The sequence below is a fragment of the Balaenoptera acutorostrata genome, chromosome 8 (genome assembly GCF_949987535.1).
Source record: "Balaenoptera acutorostrata chromosome 8, mBalAcu1.1, whole genome shotgun sequence".
In the NCBI taxonomy this organism is placed as follows: domain Eukaryota; kingdom Metazoa; phylum Chordata; class Mammalia; order Artiodactyla; family Balaenopteridae; genus Balaenoptera; species Balaenoptera acutorostrata.
Window position 1 is genome coordinate 21,728,502 of NC_080071.1, and position 16,974 is coordinate 21,745,475.

A 16,974-nucleotide genomic window follows, 5' to 3' on the forward strand; every position below is an offset into this window, starting at 1 on the left:
CATGCCACAGCTAAGAGTTTGCATGCCACAACTAAAGATCCCACATGCCACAACTCAGACCCAGTGCAGCCAAATAAATAAATAACAAAAAATAAGATCATTTATTTACCATTTATTAGTATTTCTCACTTCAAATTTTTTTGGAATGAGGTAAAATCATTTACACAAATTTTTAAATTTCGTTTTTGAAGTCCAAATGTATACTGAATATTCTTTATATACTGTGACTATTCGACAGAGATAGCAGTTTAAATTCAGGACTTAGAATGTTTTTTTTTTTTTTAACGGTTAACCACATATTTATTAGTGTGACATGTGCTAAAATAGAAGAAATCTAGCTTCTAAATTTACCTTGAAGTAAGGGATAGAATCTTTTTATTCATGTGAAATCTTTTGTAGAGTTTAGTTTGCTTAAAAATTTTTGGGAAAAAGATGAAAAATCTGAGATTTTCACTCCAACTTAATTATTTTGTCATGTAAGTGTAGTTACTTAGTTTTTCCATCTATTAAAATTAGTTTTATGATAAAATGGGATAGGATAGTATATGTAAAATATACTTGTAAGAAGAAAAGACTTATGGAAAGCTAAAGTCGTTGGGTGTTTTTGTTTTTTCTTGTTCATCAAGGCCCCATGTAATGGAATTTTGGGGGAGCATAGTTGTTACTATCATTTTAGGGTTTTTTGGTCTTTAAGAGGAAATACATTCAAATCTTACTCTGGGGAATAAAGGGAGCTTCGCATACTTTCTGAGATATTGAACATTGACTCGTATCTTCCCACTTTTCCTTATATAGGACAAATTGTTACCATGTGACTGTTCTCTTCTTTTAAAATTTGCTCTTTTTCCTTTCTTGTAGAAAGATTTACTCTGCCCTGGTAGTGTTAGCTTTAGTGTTATTACAGGAGCTCCCTCTAATTGCAAGCTGTCTACTGAGTAATGTAGTAACTATTATATTTCTTGTGCTCAAAGTTAGATTAATTTGAGTGCAGTAGTGTAAGTAGGGCAAAAAATTAATTTAGTGATTTCCAAAGAGAAACTAATTAAGCCAGCACCACCCTGTCTGGTTAGATAGTTTAAAAAGCAGCATTTGTTGGTTATTTTGATAGAGTTTATATGTGTGTGTGTTCCTTTATTACATATTTAGCTTAAAAATGAGGATTATAAGATACTTTACAATTAAATGAATGAAAGTGTAAAAAAATTGAGTCTCCCAAAGTAAAAACCATCAACCAAAGAAAGTTATATCTAAAGGTAAAACATAAACATTAATGCTTGAGGTTGTATCTCTGGTTAATCCTAGGCATGAAAGTCACCTAAAAGTACACCTGTTCCTCTTTCCACACACCTTTTGCTAAACTCATTTGGAACCCATATAATCCAGGTTATATTTCAATAACAGTTTAGCATTCTGTATCATCAATTTACTGAGTACCTTTTTCATGTCAGCAGTGGACTAAGGCAATAGGGATTTTAATTTAAAAAACTACTTGTCTTACAGTGATCATTCTGCATTTAAATTAAGCAGTACATGTTGGCCTGTGAAATAGAGGACATAGGTTAATGGAAACTGCTCCACACTTTAAAAGCCTACCCTTGTAGAAATCAGGATGATTTAATAACGTTGCTGGGGTGGGGAAAATGAAAAATTTTTAAATCTCTTCTTTTGGTTTTTTAAATTATGATTTAATACAAAAAGCGTATCAGTTTAAACATATGTGGCTCTGCTAACATGTAAATTGAAAAATCACAAGTCAATATTTGTTTAATTCATCAAAGTTGTCTTAAAAGTTTTGGGAGGACAGGGACTTCCCTGGTAGTCCAGTAGTTAAGACTCCGTGCTCCCTATGCAGGGGGCCCAGGTTCGATCCCGGTCGGGGAACTAGATCCCACATGCCACAACTAAAAGATCCCGCATGCTGCAACTAAGAGCCTGCATGCCACAACTAAAAGACCCCGCATGCTGCAACTAAGACCCGGTGCAGCCAAATAAATATTAAAAAAAAAAAAAAAAGTTTTGCAGGGACAAAAGTGATGGGTATATAAGTGCATTATCTTTATACTGCTGGAATTGAAGTAGTCTATGGTACTGCAGAAATTAAAATCTTAGTGAAACTTACAAATTGATTGTGAAAAATATGGAGTTTAAACTGTGGTAGCAGGGGTGGGTGTGGTGGTGGTGGGATGAATTGGGAAACTGGGATTGACATATATACACTAATATGTATAAAATAGATAACTAATAAGAACCTGATGTATAAAAAATAAATAAAATAAAAAAAAAATAAACTGTGGTACCAAAGACAAAATTACTTAAACTGTTTGAAGATAAGTAATAGGATAGCCTACTTCATTTACCTTTAAAATATTTATTATAATTTTTATTCTTATTGATACAGTTTTTCTTAGAAGTTCCTGTTTATTATTGTTGTTGTTTGCCTTTTTTCTACCCAGAGAGACCATGATATTGTTTGGGATTATGTATGACTGGAAATGACCAACCAGGATGGTTTTGATAGCTCTGTTTAGGAAATGTACCTTCTTTTCCAGCCTCCTTTTAGAGGACTCTGAAGAAGAAGAAGGTGATTTATGTAGAATTTGTCAGATGGCAGCTGCATCATCCTCTAACTTGCTGATAGAGCCATGCAAGTGCACAGGAAGTTTGCAGTATGTCCACCAAGAGTGTATGAAAAAATGGTTACAGGCCAAAATTAACTCTGGTAAGATTTACCCTTTTGTGTATTTTGTTTTCAAAGTTTTTCCAAGAGATGCACGTATGTATGCATTTTAATTAACAAATCTGGTTATAATTTATTGATTGTCAAATTTATACTCTTATCAAAAGCGTCAATCATTTTTTGAAGCAAAAGCATTGAAGAGCATTAGTCTTGCTTCATAAATTTAACATATAATAGTGTTTCTTATATTTCATTTACTGAACAATCTACTCCCATACATGTATAGTGCAACTGTAGTTTGTTATTGTTGGTGACGCTTACATCATGCAAGATATTTTTGAATCAAAGAAATATTCTTACTCTTTACCAACTGTGTGTCCTTGAGAAAGATTTATTGTCTCTCATGTTGTTATGCAGCAGTAAAATTACTGTAGGGAGTCATTGTTTATTAAGTGCCTGTTATGGAACCAGGCATTGTTCTAGATGTGGGATATAGAGAGCAAGACAGACAAGGCACTTGCTCTCGTGGTGGGATTACGTGTTAAAGGAATGCCTTGTTGAGGTGAGGACATTTATACTTGAATGAAGAGGAGCTAGCTATTCTAGAATGAGAGGAAAAGCATTCCAGCACACAGAACAGCTAGTACAGAGACTTTAAGGTGGGAATGACTTAAGTGTGTTTGAGGAATTGAATGAAGGCCCAGCATGGCTGGAGTATAATTAGTGGGAAAGGAGAGGGGTGATAAGTTGAGGTAAGAGATTAGCAGAGGCTAGCTCATTTAGGACTTTGAAAGTTAATGTCAAAAGCTTAGATTTTTATGTAAGTGTCGTGGGAAGCCACTGAAGGTCAGGGGAGTGAAATGATCTTATTTATATTTTGGCTGCTCTGTGAGGAGTGGATTTTAGTGTGATAAGAGTAGAAGCAGGGAGGTCAACTGGGAATCTATTGTGGTGACCAACCAGGAATCTATCTTTACAAGAGGTGGTGATGGTGGTGGTGGTGGTAGAAATGGATGATGGATTCTGGTATGTTTTGGAGGTAGATTCTATAAGACTCGCCAGTGGATTGGATGTGGTGGAGTGAAGGAGAAAGAACACTTAGAGAAGCTCATATTTTTGCCTTGAGCAACTAAATAAATGGTGGGGCCATTGACTGAAAATAAAGAAGACTGAGAATAGAATAAATTTGGGAGAGGAAACCGAGAGTTCTGTTTTAGAAATGTTGTATTTGAACTGTTTATTAAATAACCATATGGAAATGGTTATGGGCAGTTAGCAAGACAGGCGCGATGTTTCAGGGGTTTTAGTGCAGAAAATAACAGTTTTAGGAATCATGAGCACATAATATTTTAAGATTTGAGATTAAATAAGGTCACTTGAGCAAGAGCAGATATTAAAAAAATGAGCCCATGGCAGAGCCCTGAGGCACCCAAATGCTTAGTGGGAACAGAGAAGGAGATTTGAGGAGCAGCCTCAGTCTGGTATGAAGAAAACTGAGAAAATGTCGTGTTGTGCAAGCCAAAAGAAGAAAATGTTTTAAGAGGGTGTAACCAACCCTGTCAGGTACTGCAAAGAAATCAGAACAGAGATAAGAACAAAGAAATGACAGCTGGATTTGGTAGCATGGATGACCTTGGTGACTTCAGTGCTGGGGAGGTGTCTTTGTATGATTAAATTGAGCTGAGTAAGACTGGGGAAGCAGCGGCATAGACGCCCTCTTACAATAAGCTTTACTGTCAAGGAGATTGGAGATACAGGGTAGGAATTGGAGAGTTATATGGGGTCATGGTACATGTTTTTGTTTTGTTTTTGTTTCGAGGTAGAAATTTGAGGGCATTTTTTATTTTAACAAGAGATACAATGGAGAGAAAAAAAATTATGAAAAGGGAAAGGAAAGATGGGATCCAGAGCACAAGTTGAGTAGTTAGCCTTTAATAGGAAAAAGGGTACTTCATCTCTAGAAAGCTGGTGTAGATATGGATTATTGATCAGTTTGTTGCTTTGGTGAGAAGGTGCTTGAATTCCTATATAATTGCTTCTGTTTTCTTAGTAAGGTCTTTAGCTGATGAGGGGATAGGTTAAGAGATTTTCATGTGTGGGGAAAATAACATTCTAAAATGCTTTCAGGGTTTTCAGGTAGTACTAATGTCCATAAAAATCTGTGGCCATGAATATGATTTAAAAGTGGGATTGGGATACGTGTACTTTTTTTTAGAAGCAGTTTTCAGATACTTGGATACAGATGAGGATTTGAGTTCGATGGGGTTGGGACCTTTGCCAGGCAAATATGATGAAGGGAGTTAAGGGTGTTTGTAAGGCTGTAGTTGTGGTGAGCCTAGAAATTAGACAAAATAAGGAAGGGAGTAAGAACATTAGGAAGTGGATAGTGAGAAGTGGTAGGGTCAGTGTCTTTGAATCTCAGTGACATTGAAGAGAATTGCCAGAGTAGGTGAGCTAAAATGATGAAAAGTTTTAGGTGCACAGGAGAGGATGCTTAAAATACAGATTTTAGGAGTAGTGCAGTACACTGCAATGACAGGGTCAACGGTATGACCATAACCGTGGGGAAGGGTAATATTGGAAGCAAGGATGTTGAGGAAGTCGGAATCAAATGTGGTTTTATGTGGCTGTTGGGTACATAAGAAATAAGAAATAAGTTGGGTAAAGAAGAGACGTGCTAAAGTCGTTAATGAATGAGGAGGGACTTAGAGTTTCAAAACAGCAATAGGTGTGGGGAGGGGGCATCTATCCCTATTTCTTGGTCCTGAGGTACAAAGTGTTGTGGGGAAAAAAATGGCTGCAGCAGAGTATGTATCAGTTTGTGAAGCACTGTGGTTCAGGCTTGAAGTTGAAGAGATAATTCATAAAGGAGATTGGTTAAGAGGAATTTAATGTTGGACCATGAGTACCAGAGGACCTAGTGAAATGTGACTAGTAGGGTGGGAAATTAGATCAGAGTAGTAAATGTACATAATTGTGTGAAAATGACAGTCTGATGGTGATAGCTGGGTGGCATAGGCAAACAGGTTGTGAGGTATGATGGTATTAATTTTAATGTTAATAATCTGTTGGAGGAGTTTGAGTAACCTATTCAAACTGGAGATTACGAAGGTAGTGGGAAATTTTTTCCTGCTGCAAGGTTAGCAAAGGCTTCCTTGGGGTAGGGGGTTATCTTTTCTTCTAAACTAACCTGATCCCAAACCTGTGCGATGGGCTGTCTTACCTGTAGCAGGCTCTTCTTGGCTGTATAGTGTTATGACAGCCTCATAGGCTTTATTAGTCATCACCCTGGGGTGTTATTAAGATAAAATGAGTGCTCAGCATGGTTCTTGACACTTAGCAAGGGTCCAGAAATGTTAGGTATCACCAAAATGAAAAACAACTTGACTCACCTTCTGTTACATTTGCAATTGGATTGTTAGTATTATGTAGGCAGGAAAACAGATAATACAATATATTGTCTAAGAACATTGGATTTTTGGAGTTAGACATGCTTAGGTTGGAATATTGACTCCAACACTTAACTATAGGATTTTGAGTAAATCTCTTTTAACATTGGTTCTGAACCCTGGTTGCTGATCAAAATATTACCCATTGGAGTTTTTAAAAACATAGATGCCTCAGATCCATTCCTAAACATTTTTAAGTAGGTCTGGAGTTGAGCCTCAATTCCGTCATGAATAAAATTGAGTAATACCTTGTTGTTAAGGTCAAATGAGATGATGTTTATGAATAGTTTCTCACAGTATTGGACTCATAGTAAGTACTCAATTAAATAGGTTTTAAAGGTAATAATAAGTATTCATGGTCAAATGAATGTTAAGATCTCAAGAACTGAACCTTCCTTTTAGTTTCCACAAGGCTTTCTCGTATTTTCATAAAGACCCCATCTGGTAGGTGATTCTCTGGTAGAGATTCATTTAAACATTTATTAGGCAGCTACTATATATGGACTGTTGAAACTCTACAGGATGTTCAGAGATGAATAGAATACGTCTAGTACAAGTTTAGGCAAATGCAGTCAGGGCCTACTGAATGAGGTGGGATGTAAAGGACAGAATCCTGGATTAAAGATTGTAGGGATAGGGCTTCCCTGGTGGCGCAGTGGTTGAGAGTCTGCCTGCCAATGCAGGGGACACGGGTTCGAGCCCTGGTCTGGGAAGATCCCACATGCCGCGGAGCAACTAGGCCCGTGAGCCACAATTACTGAGCCTGCGCATCTGGAGCCTGTGCTCCGCAACAAGAGAGGCCGCGACAGTGAAAGGCCCGCGCACCGCGATGAAGAGTGGTCCCCACTTGCCGCAACTAGAGAAAACCCTCGCACAGAAATGAAGACCTAACACAGCCATAAATAAAATAAATAAATAAATAAATAATTTAAAAAAAAAAAGATTGTAGGGATAAATGGGTTCCTCCCATCTGCATATGACCTTTTTGAGCAACTTCTGTAGGTCACTTGTTCCGTAGAAGAGAAAAATGAAACCCTAAGATGTGAAAGACTTTGTTTTAATGATATCCAGTGTCCATATTTTATGACCATCACATTTTTCCTGCTTCTGAATCAGAGAATAAATGTCTGATAAGAGAAAGCCTTCTAAAGTTTCACATTCTTTATATTCTCCATCAGGTCATAACACTATGGACTTATCCTTGAATCTCCAGAACTTCTAATCTATTTTGGCACATAACAAGCACTCTGTAAATGTTAGTTAAATTGAATCTAAATCTTTATCTTGTTTATGCACATGACTTGCTCTAATTTTTAGTACCTTTTTTCATTTTAAAACCCTGTCTAAAAATAAACACAAGGGGGAAAATGGCTATATATTTAATTAGACAAGACCTACTTAATTGGAGCCAGAAGCTTAGGAGTAACCAAGTGTTGAGTGCCTACAGGACAGATGGAATTTTATTTAATTGTGGTAAAATATATATTGATATAACATGAAATTTTCCCTTTTAACCATTATTAAGTGTATAATTCAGTGACATTAAGTAGATTCCGAATGTTTTGTGACCATCACCACTATTTGTTTACAAAACTTTTAAGTCACCCTAAACAGAAATTTTATACCCCTTAAGCACTAACACCCTTCTCCCCCTCCTCCCCAGACCCTGGTAACTTCTGATCTACTTTCTCTATGAATTTGCTTATTCTACATATTTCTTATAAGTGAAATCATACAACATTTGTCCTTTTTGTATCTTATTTGTGCCTTATTTTACTTAGCAGTTGTAGCATGTATAAGGACTTCATTCTTTTCATGGCAGAGGGGAGCTGTTTTTATCTGAACAAAGGTGGATCCCTTTTTTTGCCTTCTGTGCTGCAGGGAAGACACATTTCTTCGACCACAGAAGGTCTTAGTATATGTTGTCACATTAAAGATACTAGCCTGAGTATATGTAACTAGTTGTTTTAGATACCATGTTTTCTTGGCATCTTGCCAGAGTACTTAAGGAGGAAGTAGGAGGTACAGATAACTAACATTCCATTGTCAGCTTCCCATATCAAAATGTATGAGCATCTGGGGGGAAAAAATGGGTGGAGGCTTAGGTACCACAGAGTAGGACTTGACATGCACATCAGGTGTTACTGATTGATATTTTAGGAGACATTACTGGTTTATGGTCGTAGCACAGTCTCCCTGCTATCTCTTCCTCCCTGCCTTCCTTTCAGTTTTCTGTGTTCTAAGCTTAAACCTACAAGGAAAAATGTTTTGTGGAGACCCTGCAAAATTAAGCTTTACTTGTAATTTTTTACCAGGTTCTTCGCTAGAGGCTGTAACCACCTGTGAACTCTGTAAAGAGAAGTTGCAGCTTAACCTGGAGGATTTTGATATTCATGAACTACATAGAGCTCATGCAAATGAACAAGTTAGTATATTTTGCCTAATTTACCTTGGTAAGTGTCTATTCTGTGCTTAAAGGACAACTCTTGAAGAAAAGATTAAATCATGGTCAGAAAACCTGCATTAAAATAATAATAATAACATTTTCTTTTACTGCATTAGGTATATAATTTTATAATTTTTCTTTACTTTCCTATAACTTTTTGAAAGTGAAAGGCAAAAAAACAAGTCGCAGGTTTTAAATTATTAAGGTAAAATTTATTATATGGTTCCTAAATAAACGTGAAAATAAAGGCTTACTAAGTGGTCCCCAAATAGGCATGCTAAGAGCTGTCTCAGTTGTGAATACCTCTTAGTCCTAGAACATGATTGAAACACCAAGCCCTGGATCTTCATCCTCTTCCTTCCTTCCTTCCTCCCTCCATCCCTCCATCCCTCCGTCCCTCCCTTCCTCCCTTCCTTTTTTTTTTTATGTTAGGAATAGCTTTTTATGTGCCTATCTGCCTCCATGTTCTTCTACTATCCTGGTTCCCTCCACTCTCCTCATTCCTACCTCCAACTTTATGATGAACAACTTACTTAAGAAATCTTTAATTCCAAGTTCACATTGTTTATAAACCTCTTTCTTTTAGTATTTGTGTCATTATAGTCTATTCATATAATGAATAATCTGATCTTATTAAATTTTTTTTCAAATATTTTCTTCTCATTTCTCAGATTTTTTGGTATTATTGATAACTATTCTCCTAATAATTGATTTGGTCACTAATTTTTGTTTCTTGAAGCTTTAAATTAAAAAAATTTTTTGAGATGCTTAGATAGTTAGAATGAAGAGTTCAATATTTTCCCCCTTTTCTTTCTCCTAAAGGAAAATTCTGGGGGATAAAAGATGTTAAAGGAGATTACAAGGATGACTCAAGAGCCGTACTCTCCAAGTGTGCTTAGCATATTTGTTATAAAAAGAGATATGATGGTAGGAGAATGCATGAATGCTTGAAAAGCACTTTAAATTAAGGAGTAGTGGACACCCCCCTTTTTTTGATAGAGGTAAAGTTCACATAAACATAAAAATCATTTTAAGGTGAACAATTCGGTATATTTGCGATGTTGTGCAACCACCACTGCCATCTACTTCCAAGATACTTTCATCTCTCCTAAAGAAAATCCTGTACCCCTTAACCAGTTGCTCCCTGTCCCCCCTTCCTTCGGCAACCACCAACTGCCTTCTGTCTCTGGATTTATCCATTATGGATATTTCGTATAAATGGAACCAAACAACATGATCTTTTATGGATACCCTTTACTTTTAAAATGTGGGAATAATGAATACCCTTTGAAAATTTGATTAAAATCATACTCCTAACAAAATATACAAAGACACAATATTTGTATATGATTTAAGGGATTCCCAGATCCTTTGAAGCTGACTACTTAGATCCAGGTTAAGAATCACTGATACAATTAATGAACCATTAAGGCAATTGATGTAGCATAGATGCTATTCATACTAATTATTACTCTATTCTTTAATGAGCCACTTGTCCAAAGAGAATAGTGTTTTCAGCAAGGAATTGTCTTAAATCCCTAAGGAGTCTCTCTAGACAGCTGAGCATTGGTATTTTAAAGAACGGGGAAAAGAGTATGTAAAAATACAATGATGGAAAGAAAAAAATTTTTTTTCATCTTCTCAAAATGAGAGTAGGTTTCAAAGGATGGTTTTCTTCTGCCATTCTTCCTTCTCTAGGTGCTCCATCATGTCTCTTAAAGGTGGTTCTTTGGCATTTCGATTCAACCAGGAATGTTTTCATGGTTCTCCAAGGATTTAATGACCCACAATCTTAAATAATTTAAGTGTGAGGAAATATTAGGTGGAGTCATTGTAAAGGCAGTGACAGCCTTGATTAAGCTTCCTGGCTTTAACTTCTTTGTTCTGTGTGAATCTTGGATTCTGGGGGCCCAAGAACTACTCTCATTTGAAATGATTAGCTTAATGCAGTTTATTTCCTCATTATCCAGTAGCTTCATTTTTTTCAAGGTGATAAACATTAAAATTTTTTAAAAAAATTTTCAGGACATAAATTTATTTCCTTTTAAGTTAAAAATAAGAAAAGTAAGCGAAGATTTAAAGAAAGTTTTAATAAGTCAATTTCAAATTTCTTGAATGCTCTGTGGGATCTGATAACCAGTTACTTGCTAAAGTTGTTACTAAGAACGTATAGTTCTTAACTTCAGATGAGTTAATTACCAAAAATGGTACAACTTACAGGTAGTTCACTGTATAAAAATTACAGGATAGATTAGATTTTTAATAACACTATATTCATGACTTGTATTATTAGCTTCAAAACAACAATTTTGAACCAAAGGACAAGGTTTTACCCACTATAAATTTCTATGTGAATTATATGAAGAACAGTTACTCTATTACCTTTATTCATTTTTATACTTACTGTTACCTTAAAGTTAATTATATTATGTAATAAACACTTGACCCATTTGACTAGATTTTAATTGTATAATTTATTGATTTAGCTATAGATGAAATGATAATTAAGTAAACATTTATAGCCATTTGTATTAATAAAATCTGTTAGGCGCTTTGTAACTTGATAGAACCAGAGCATTGATTCTACCATCAAATGAGTTAAAAGTCCCACTTTTATATAAATTACATAAAAGAAGACTGTATGAAAATAAAGAGGATATTCACACACCTATTTGTACACCTTATAGCATTAGTAAAATTATGAAATTATGGAGGGTGACTTTTTATTTCTTGGTTTAATAGATGGTGCTGTATCTCTTACTAAGACTGGATATGAATACATTTCCTCTAGTTTCTCAGTATACTTTGGATGTCAATCTCTTGTCTATTAATTTTTCATTCTCCATATTCTTCTTTTTCTCGTTTGCTTCCCTGTTGAAGGCTGAGTATGAGTTTATCAGCTCTGGTCTCTACCTAGTTGTGTTATTGCACTTGTGCGAACAAAGCTTTTCTGATATGATGGGAAATACGAATGAACCAAGCACACGTGTCCGAGTAAGTAACCTTGGAGCAGGGGAAAAGGGTGGATGTGATGCAACAAGTGTTTGCTTTGGAAAGCAGATTGTTCTATATGTTCACAGTCTATTTCCTTTGGGGAGTTCTTATATTAAAATCTTTCTTAAAATTAAAGATACTGTAGATTTAATAGAAATTGCTGTCTGGCTTACCTCTGTATCAAGCAGCCTAATTTTCTCATAAAGCTGTTTTAGAAAAAGAAGTAATTTTCTAGCTCTTGAAGGTGATTGGAATATATTTCAGTGAAAAACAGGGACAGAATTGGAAGTACTAAGGAAAATGCTCTTTTTAATTAAAAAACAAAAACAAGACTCAGTATTTTAACTTAGAAACCTGATATTGAACTCCAAAAACTGAAAGAGTATGGGAAATTAACTTCAATTTATTTGTTACTGTCTTGTAAAAGATTACCAGTGTAGTAGTTTTTAAGCCTCCTTATTTCAAACTACTTAAGATCTGGACTATTTGGCATTTAGTCTATACACTATTGCCTTAATTTAACACTTAAGCTAGCTGTTTGTTAGGTATTTTTAATTAAAAGGTACTGTTCTGGAAATTTATACTCTACTGCCTTGCCCATTTTATGTAGCAGGGACTAGAGTCTATATCTCATTACAGTAGCATTCTGAACACCTAATATCTTGAAATGTGTTCATAAACATATCCTTCAAACTATTTTTTATATAGATGTTCTCTTGGTGATGAAAATTTAGTAGTTTATGGTGAGGTATAATGTTTCTATTATATTTTGAAAATTATCAAATAACCAATTCAGTGTATATGGGTAGAACATTTTTCTGTAATCATGTAAACATTATTCCTGTGAGCCAGTTGACAGATTATTATCATTCAGAGAAAAAGAGAACGAACTATCAAGAGCTTTCAGAATTTGAGCAAAGAGCTCTTGATTTCTAAACAGGCAACTTTAATCTCTTCAGAGTGAACGAACCATATAAAGTATATAATAAGATGTGTTGAATTCATGCCTTTGTAAAAGGTATACACAAGTTAATATTAAAGTGGAAGTCACTTTTATGATTTTTTTAAAAGTACAGAGTCAAATGCAATACTTCTAGGCAGGAAAATACTGATTTATTTTTTTAATTGACCAGTAAAATTCACTTGGGTCCAAATTGCAGAGGTTTAATTTTTTTTCTCCATAGTTTTTGGAAGTATTATATCAATGCAAGAAGACAGCGGTATTCATAGAATATTGTATTGTATCTGCTCCCAATTTCTACGTGATTAATATATGATTTTTACATGGCAATAATGATTATGTAAGACATTAAAAAAATCATATCCTTAAGCTTGTAAGTTTTGATGTGGGGGGAGAAAAACCCCCTATTTAAAGGCTTAAAATTATGTTTGACTTTTAAGTAGAAATGAATCTCTTATACTGATTCTCTCTTTAGATCCATTTGCTACATTTAAACTACTGTATTTCTTTCTGCATTGTTTCTAGTTTATTAACCTTGCAAGAACTCTTCAGGCACATATGGAAGATCTCGAAAGTAGGTGGAATTTCCCCTCCCCAGACTTGTTGAATTTACTTTTGCAAATTAAACCCACAGAGCAAAACCTAAGTATATATACTCTTTTACCAAATTAGAGCTTCATTTATAGGCTTAATAATACCAGAATAATTGATTTGGGAAAGATGGGTGGGGCAACTGACACTAGTTTTTTAAGAGCCTATTTTTTAAAAATTAAATTAATTTTAATGTATGGAATGGTGTTATTTTAACCATCAGTATTTTATTTAAAATAAAAATATATATTTAATCACCTTAATTTTAACACTTTTAATGTTAACACTTTTTTAAAAGAAGACATGTTTACTAATCAAAACACACTTCTTTAGATTTTTTCTGTGTGAAATTTTACTTGTTCTTTAGCTTTGTTAGATCATAAAAGGTGTTCCCTGGGTTTATATATAGTTCTAGGAATATAGTGGTGAAAGAGTCCTAATTCTGAGTCCCTAACAGAAGCCATAGTTTTTTTGTTTTTTTTTTGTTTTTTGTTTTTTGCTCCTTGTTCAGGTCCTCATGGACCTTTAATAGGCAGCCAGCTCCGCCAGCAGCTCCAATCTCTTAAGATCACGTTCCAGCTTTAGGACTTCTGCCTGGGCTCCTATGTGAAGGCACTTAATGCCCAAATCTTTACAGGCATCTGCACAGCTTACTCTCTTCTCAAAGTCCTACAACCTCCAGGGTGCTTCATACCAGGTGGGCACAGATATTGGTGGCTCTGGAACAGTTCCTGGGAATCCAAGATTACCCTACCTATTGTGCTTTTTCACCCAAAGCAACTGGCATCCCATGATCAGATTCCAGTACACTCTTTGAAGTGTTTTTATATATGTATTCTCCAATTGATTATCTTCTATACTCATCTTCAAAATACTTGGACTGTTAACCTGTAATGTGCATAATATTTTTACCTTTAGAGAAAGCATCCTTTGAAGTAAGGTTTTTTTAAAGTTTTAAAAGGATTAGAGGTACAACGAGGTAATGCATTTTCACAACTTTAGTATGTGTGGAAATGGTATATAAAGGAATCAAATGGTATAATAAAGTGGGACTTCATTTAGTGTAAATCTTTTTTTCCTTCATACCTCTTAGTTCAGATCCATCATGTTGGCTAATACAAAGATCTCTCTTTTGTAAATTATAATTGATACTTTGTCAAATGTGATGAGAGTAATTTGTTGCAGTGTACATTTTCCCCAGATTGCTTGTTTTCAACTAACATTCTCGTTTAGAATTTAGTTTTCTAAACATATAGGAGGGTCTACTCCCAACATGTGAACAAGAGGGAAAAGGTGAAGTTGAAATATATACCCAGACTCAACTGAGAGTGAAAGATGTGGGTGCTACAAGTTAACTCCTAAGTGCTAGAGTATTAATACATTCTGAAAATTGGTTCTGACTGAATTTTCTTCTGTAGAGTTAATCCAATAGAAAACATGAGAAATTCTCTGAAAAGCTATTTTATTTTTTAGTTTGACATTTCTCCATGATATTGCATAAAAGTTAAGCATAGGATTTACTCTTCATGAGCTAAGTATATGCTTGATATTTATTTAAAATGGATTTTAAATTTCTGCAAGGTAAATATATGGAGATTGAAGTTTCATCTGTACGTGTTGCATAATTTTTTCTTGTTGATTCCATTTTCTGGTTGCCCTTAAATTGTACAGTATTAAATACAAGAAGAGTGTACATTTAACCTTTCTGCCCTTGATAATAGGGGAAATGCTGGTAGGATGTTTAGTGAACTTCCATTTTCCTTCACATGCAGACAGTTACATAGTCTTGTACTTACTGTGTCCTTCTTAAAGACATTCGTGGAAGTTTTATATTAAACTCTTGAGCCACTAATGACTAAAATAAATTGAGGTCGGACATGTTGCAAGAGTGATAAATTTCTGACAACATGGAGGCATAGGAATAATCTCAACAAAAGGTTTTTACTAAATCCAATTACATTAGGCTGTGTCTATATAAAGCTTTTTTGACTAAATAGAGCTTTTTCTTGGCATTGTATAGACATAGCTCTGATGTACATTTCAAGAACACCCATAACCTATTATTCTATGTACATTTTTTTTCATTCTCATCCGATACATCAAACATGCAGCAGTAATAAGCCAGATTCTACTCAGGTGTGTGAGAGCACTTGCCTTAAGTTTACTCTTTCTCTAGTGTATTTCTCATTAGCTACTGTGAACACAAATTGATCTCAGAAACTTTTTAGATGTTCTTGAGCCACATTTTTAAACATTTTCATTTTAATAAAAACTAACAAGAAAAAATGAAAATGGGGGGTGGGAGCGTTGTAGACGGGCCTCACCCACAGTCAGACCGCACTAACCCTGGCATATACTACATTGGGGTTTTTATCGTACAAGTCATTGCTGTTCTGGCTTCATACTTACACTTCCATTCTCATCCCCCTTAAAATCATTCTTGATCATCCTGTTTTCTTTCAACAGCTTCAGAGGATGATTCTGAAGAAGATGGAGACCATAACAGAACATTTGATATTGCCTAACTTCATATGAGACAAATGGATGATCTGTGAACAGTGTTTATTAAAACTGGCAATTAAGTATGAATTAATTTTCTGGGGAAATACCTATTGAACACATTTACTGTCTATATATAGAATGAATATATATATATACACACACACACACACATTATGCATGTATATATATGTTCATTCTCAAGTGTTGCTGAATTAAAATTCTGCTGGGCCTTTTAACATGGCCAGTGAATCTGATGTTTATAAACTGGTAATTAAAAGTATTTTTCTTTTAGATGAGTGGGGAAAGTGTTACCCTTGTTTTAAATATCTAAGCAATGCTGACAGCCCTTTTTTGTGTTGTGATTACTGTAGTTATATTTATGAAAAAAGGTTGGTGTTTTAGTCTCGTTAGTGAAAAAAGTGGGACAAAATATGCTTTTAGAATAAATTGCCAAATGGCACCTAATTATTTTTCTTTTTAAAATGCCTTAAGTTGCGGTCTCATTTTCATAATCATTTGCTTCCAGTGTTTAAAAAAAAAGAATGGGGAGAAAGTTAAGAAGAGCATTCATTATATTAGGTTTCCAAATTTAATTTGAATTCTGAATTCACTTAGCAATGAAATCTAATTTTTAAAATATATAAATAAAGTGTACAAATGGATAAATTTTTGTATTGATATGCAAAATGCAGATTATATTTGATAGGCCATAGTATGTAGATATTCCTTTTAGGAATATTACAGCTGTAAATTATATCAGAATTTGCCAGTCAGATGCTATTTGGTTAAAAGTATTATTGCAGTCTCAAGTTAACGAAATATTTTTAAACCCCACATTCAGAGTTTAAAACACTGGTTTTCAATGTGTTTTTTAGTGTTGTCACTTCTTTATAGATAAATATGATATAAATAACCTGTTTGGATCCTGGTCGTTTTTAACTGTTCCTTGGTAATTCTAAGCATTTATTTGATGACTTAATATTTTTCACTACCTTTAGAGAAGAGATGAACATTAACTGTTCACCATACTGTGGTCCTGAGTTGTGTATATGTCCATAACACTGTATATTTTCTCTGTCAACACCCTTAGGATACACTTAAAAATGCCTTCAGGCGGGTTTCAGGTTAAATAAAGTCTTTTGTCAAGCTACTTTTTCAGAACCTAAATAGAAACCATGTAATTTCTCACGTGTGAATCAACAGTTTGCCCACATTCAGTCAGATTGTTGGTCTTAATGTAAAACTTTGGCTTGAAATAAAGTGCATACTGATTGATTTACTTTATAGTTTGAAATGTTTCCTTTTAAACAGGTGCTCAAGAAGCCTTCAAACCTTATAGCCAAGAATCTTATTT

At 34.6% G+C, this 16,974-nt stretch overlaps 1 protein-coding gene across 3 annotated transcripts in view; it reads left to right on the forward strand.

Annotated features, from left to right (window-relative positions):
- MARCHF7 (membrane associated ring-CH-type finger 7) overlaps positions 1-16,899 on the forward strand; it is a 46,039-nt gene extending 29,140 nt beyond the window's left edge. For 2 of the 3 annotated variants that reach the window (XR_009008963.1, XR_009008962.1), the window contains 6 exons: positions 2,550-2,719; positions 8,442-8,551; positions 11,453-11,566; positions 13,053-13,101; positions 13,630-13,815; positions 15,585-16,899. Coding sequence is in view for 1 of the 3 variants with exons in the window: in XM_057550753.1 (XP_057406736.1) it covers positions 2,550-2,719; positions 8,442-8,551; positions 11,453-11,566; positions 13,053-13,101; positions 15,585-15,643 (502 nt within the window). In the remaining 2 variants the exon portion in view is untranslated. The remainder of the gene's footprint in view (positions 1-2,549; positions 2,720-8,441; positions 8,552-11,452; positions 11,567-13,052; positions 13,102-13,629; positions 13,816-15,584) is intronic. The other variant, XM_057550753.1, reaches the window with a different exon arrangement.
- The last annotated feature ends 75 nt before the right edge of the window (positions 16,900-16,974 follow it).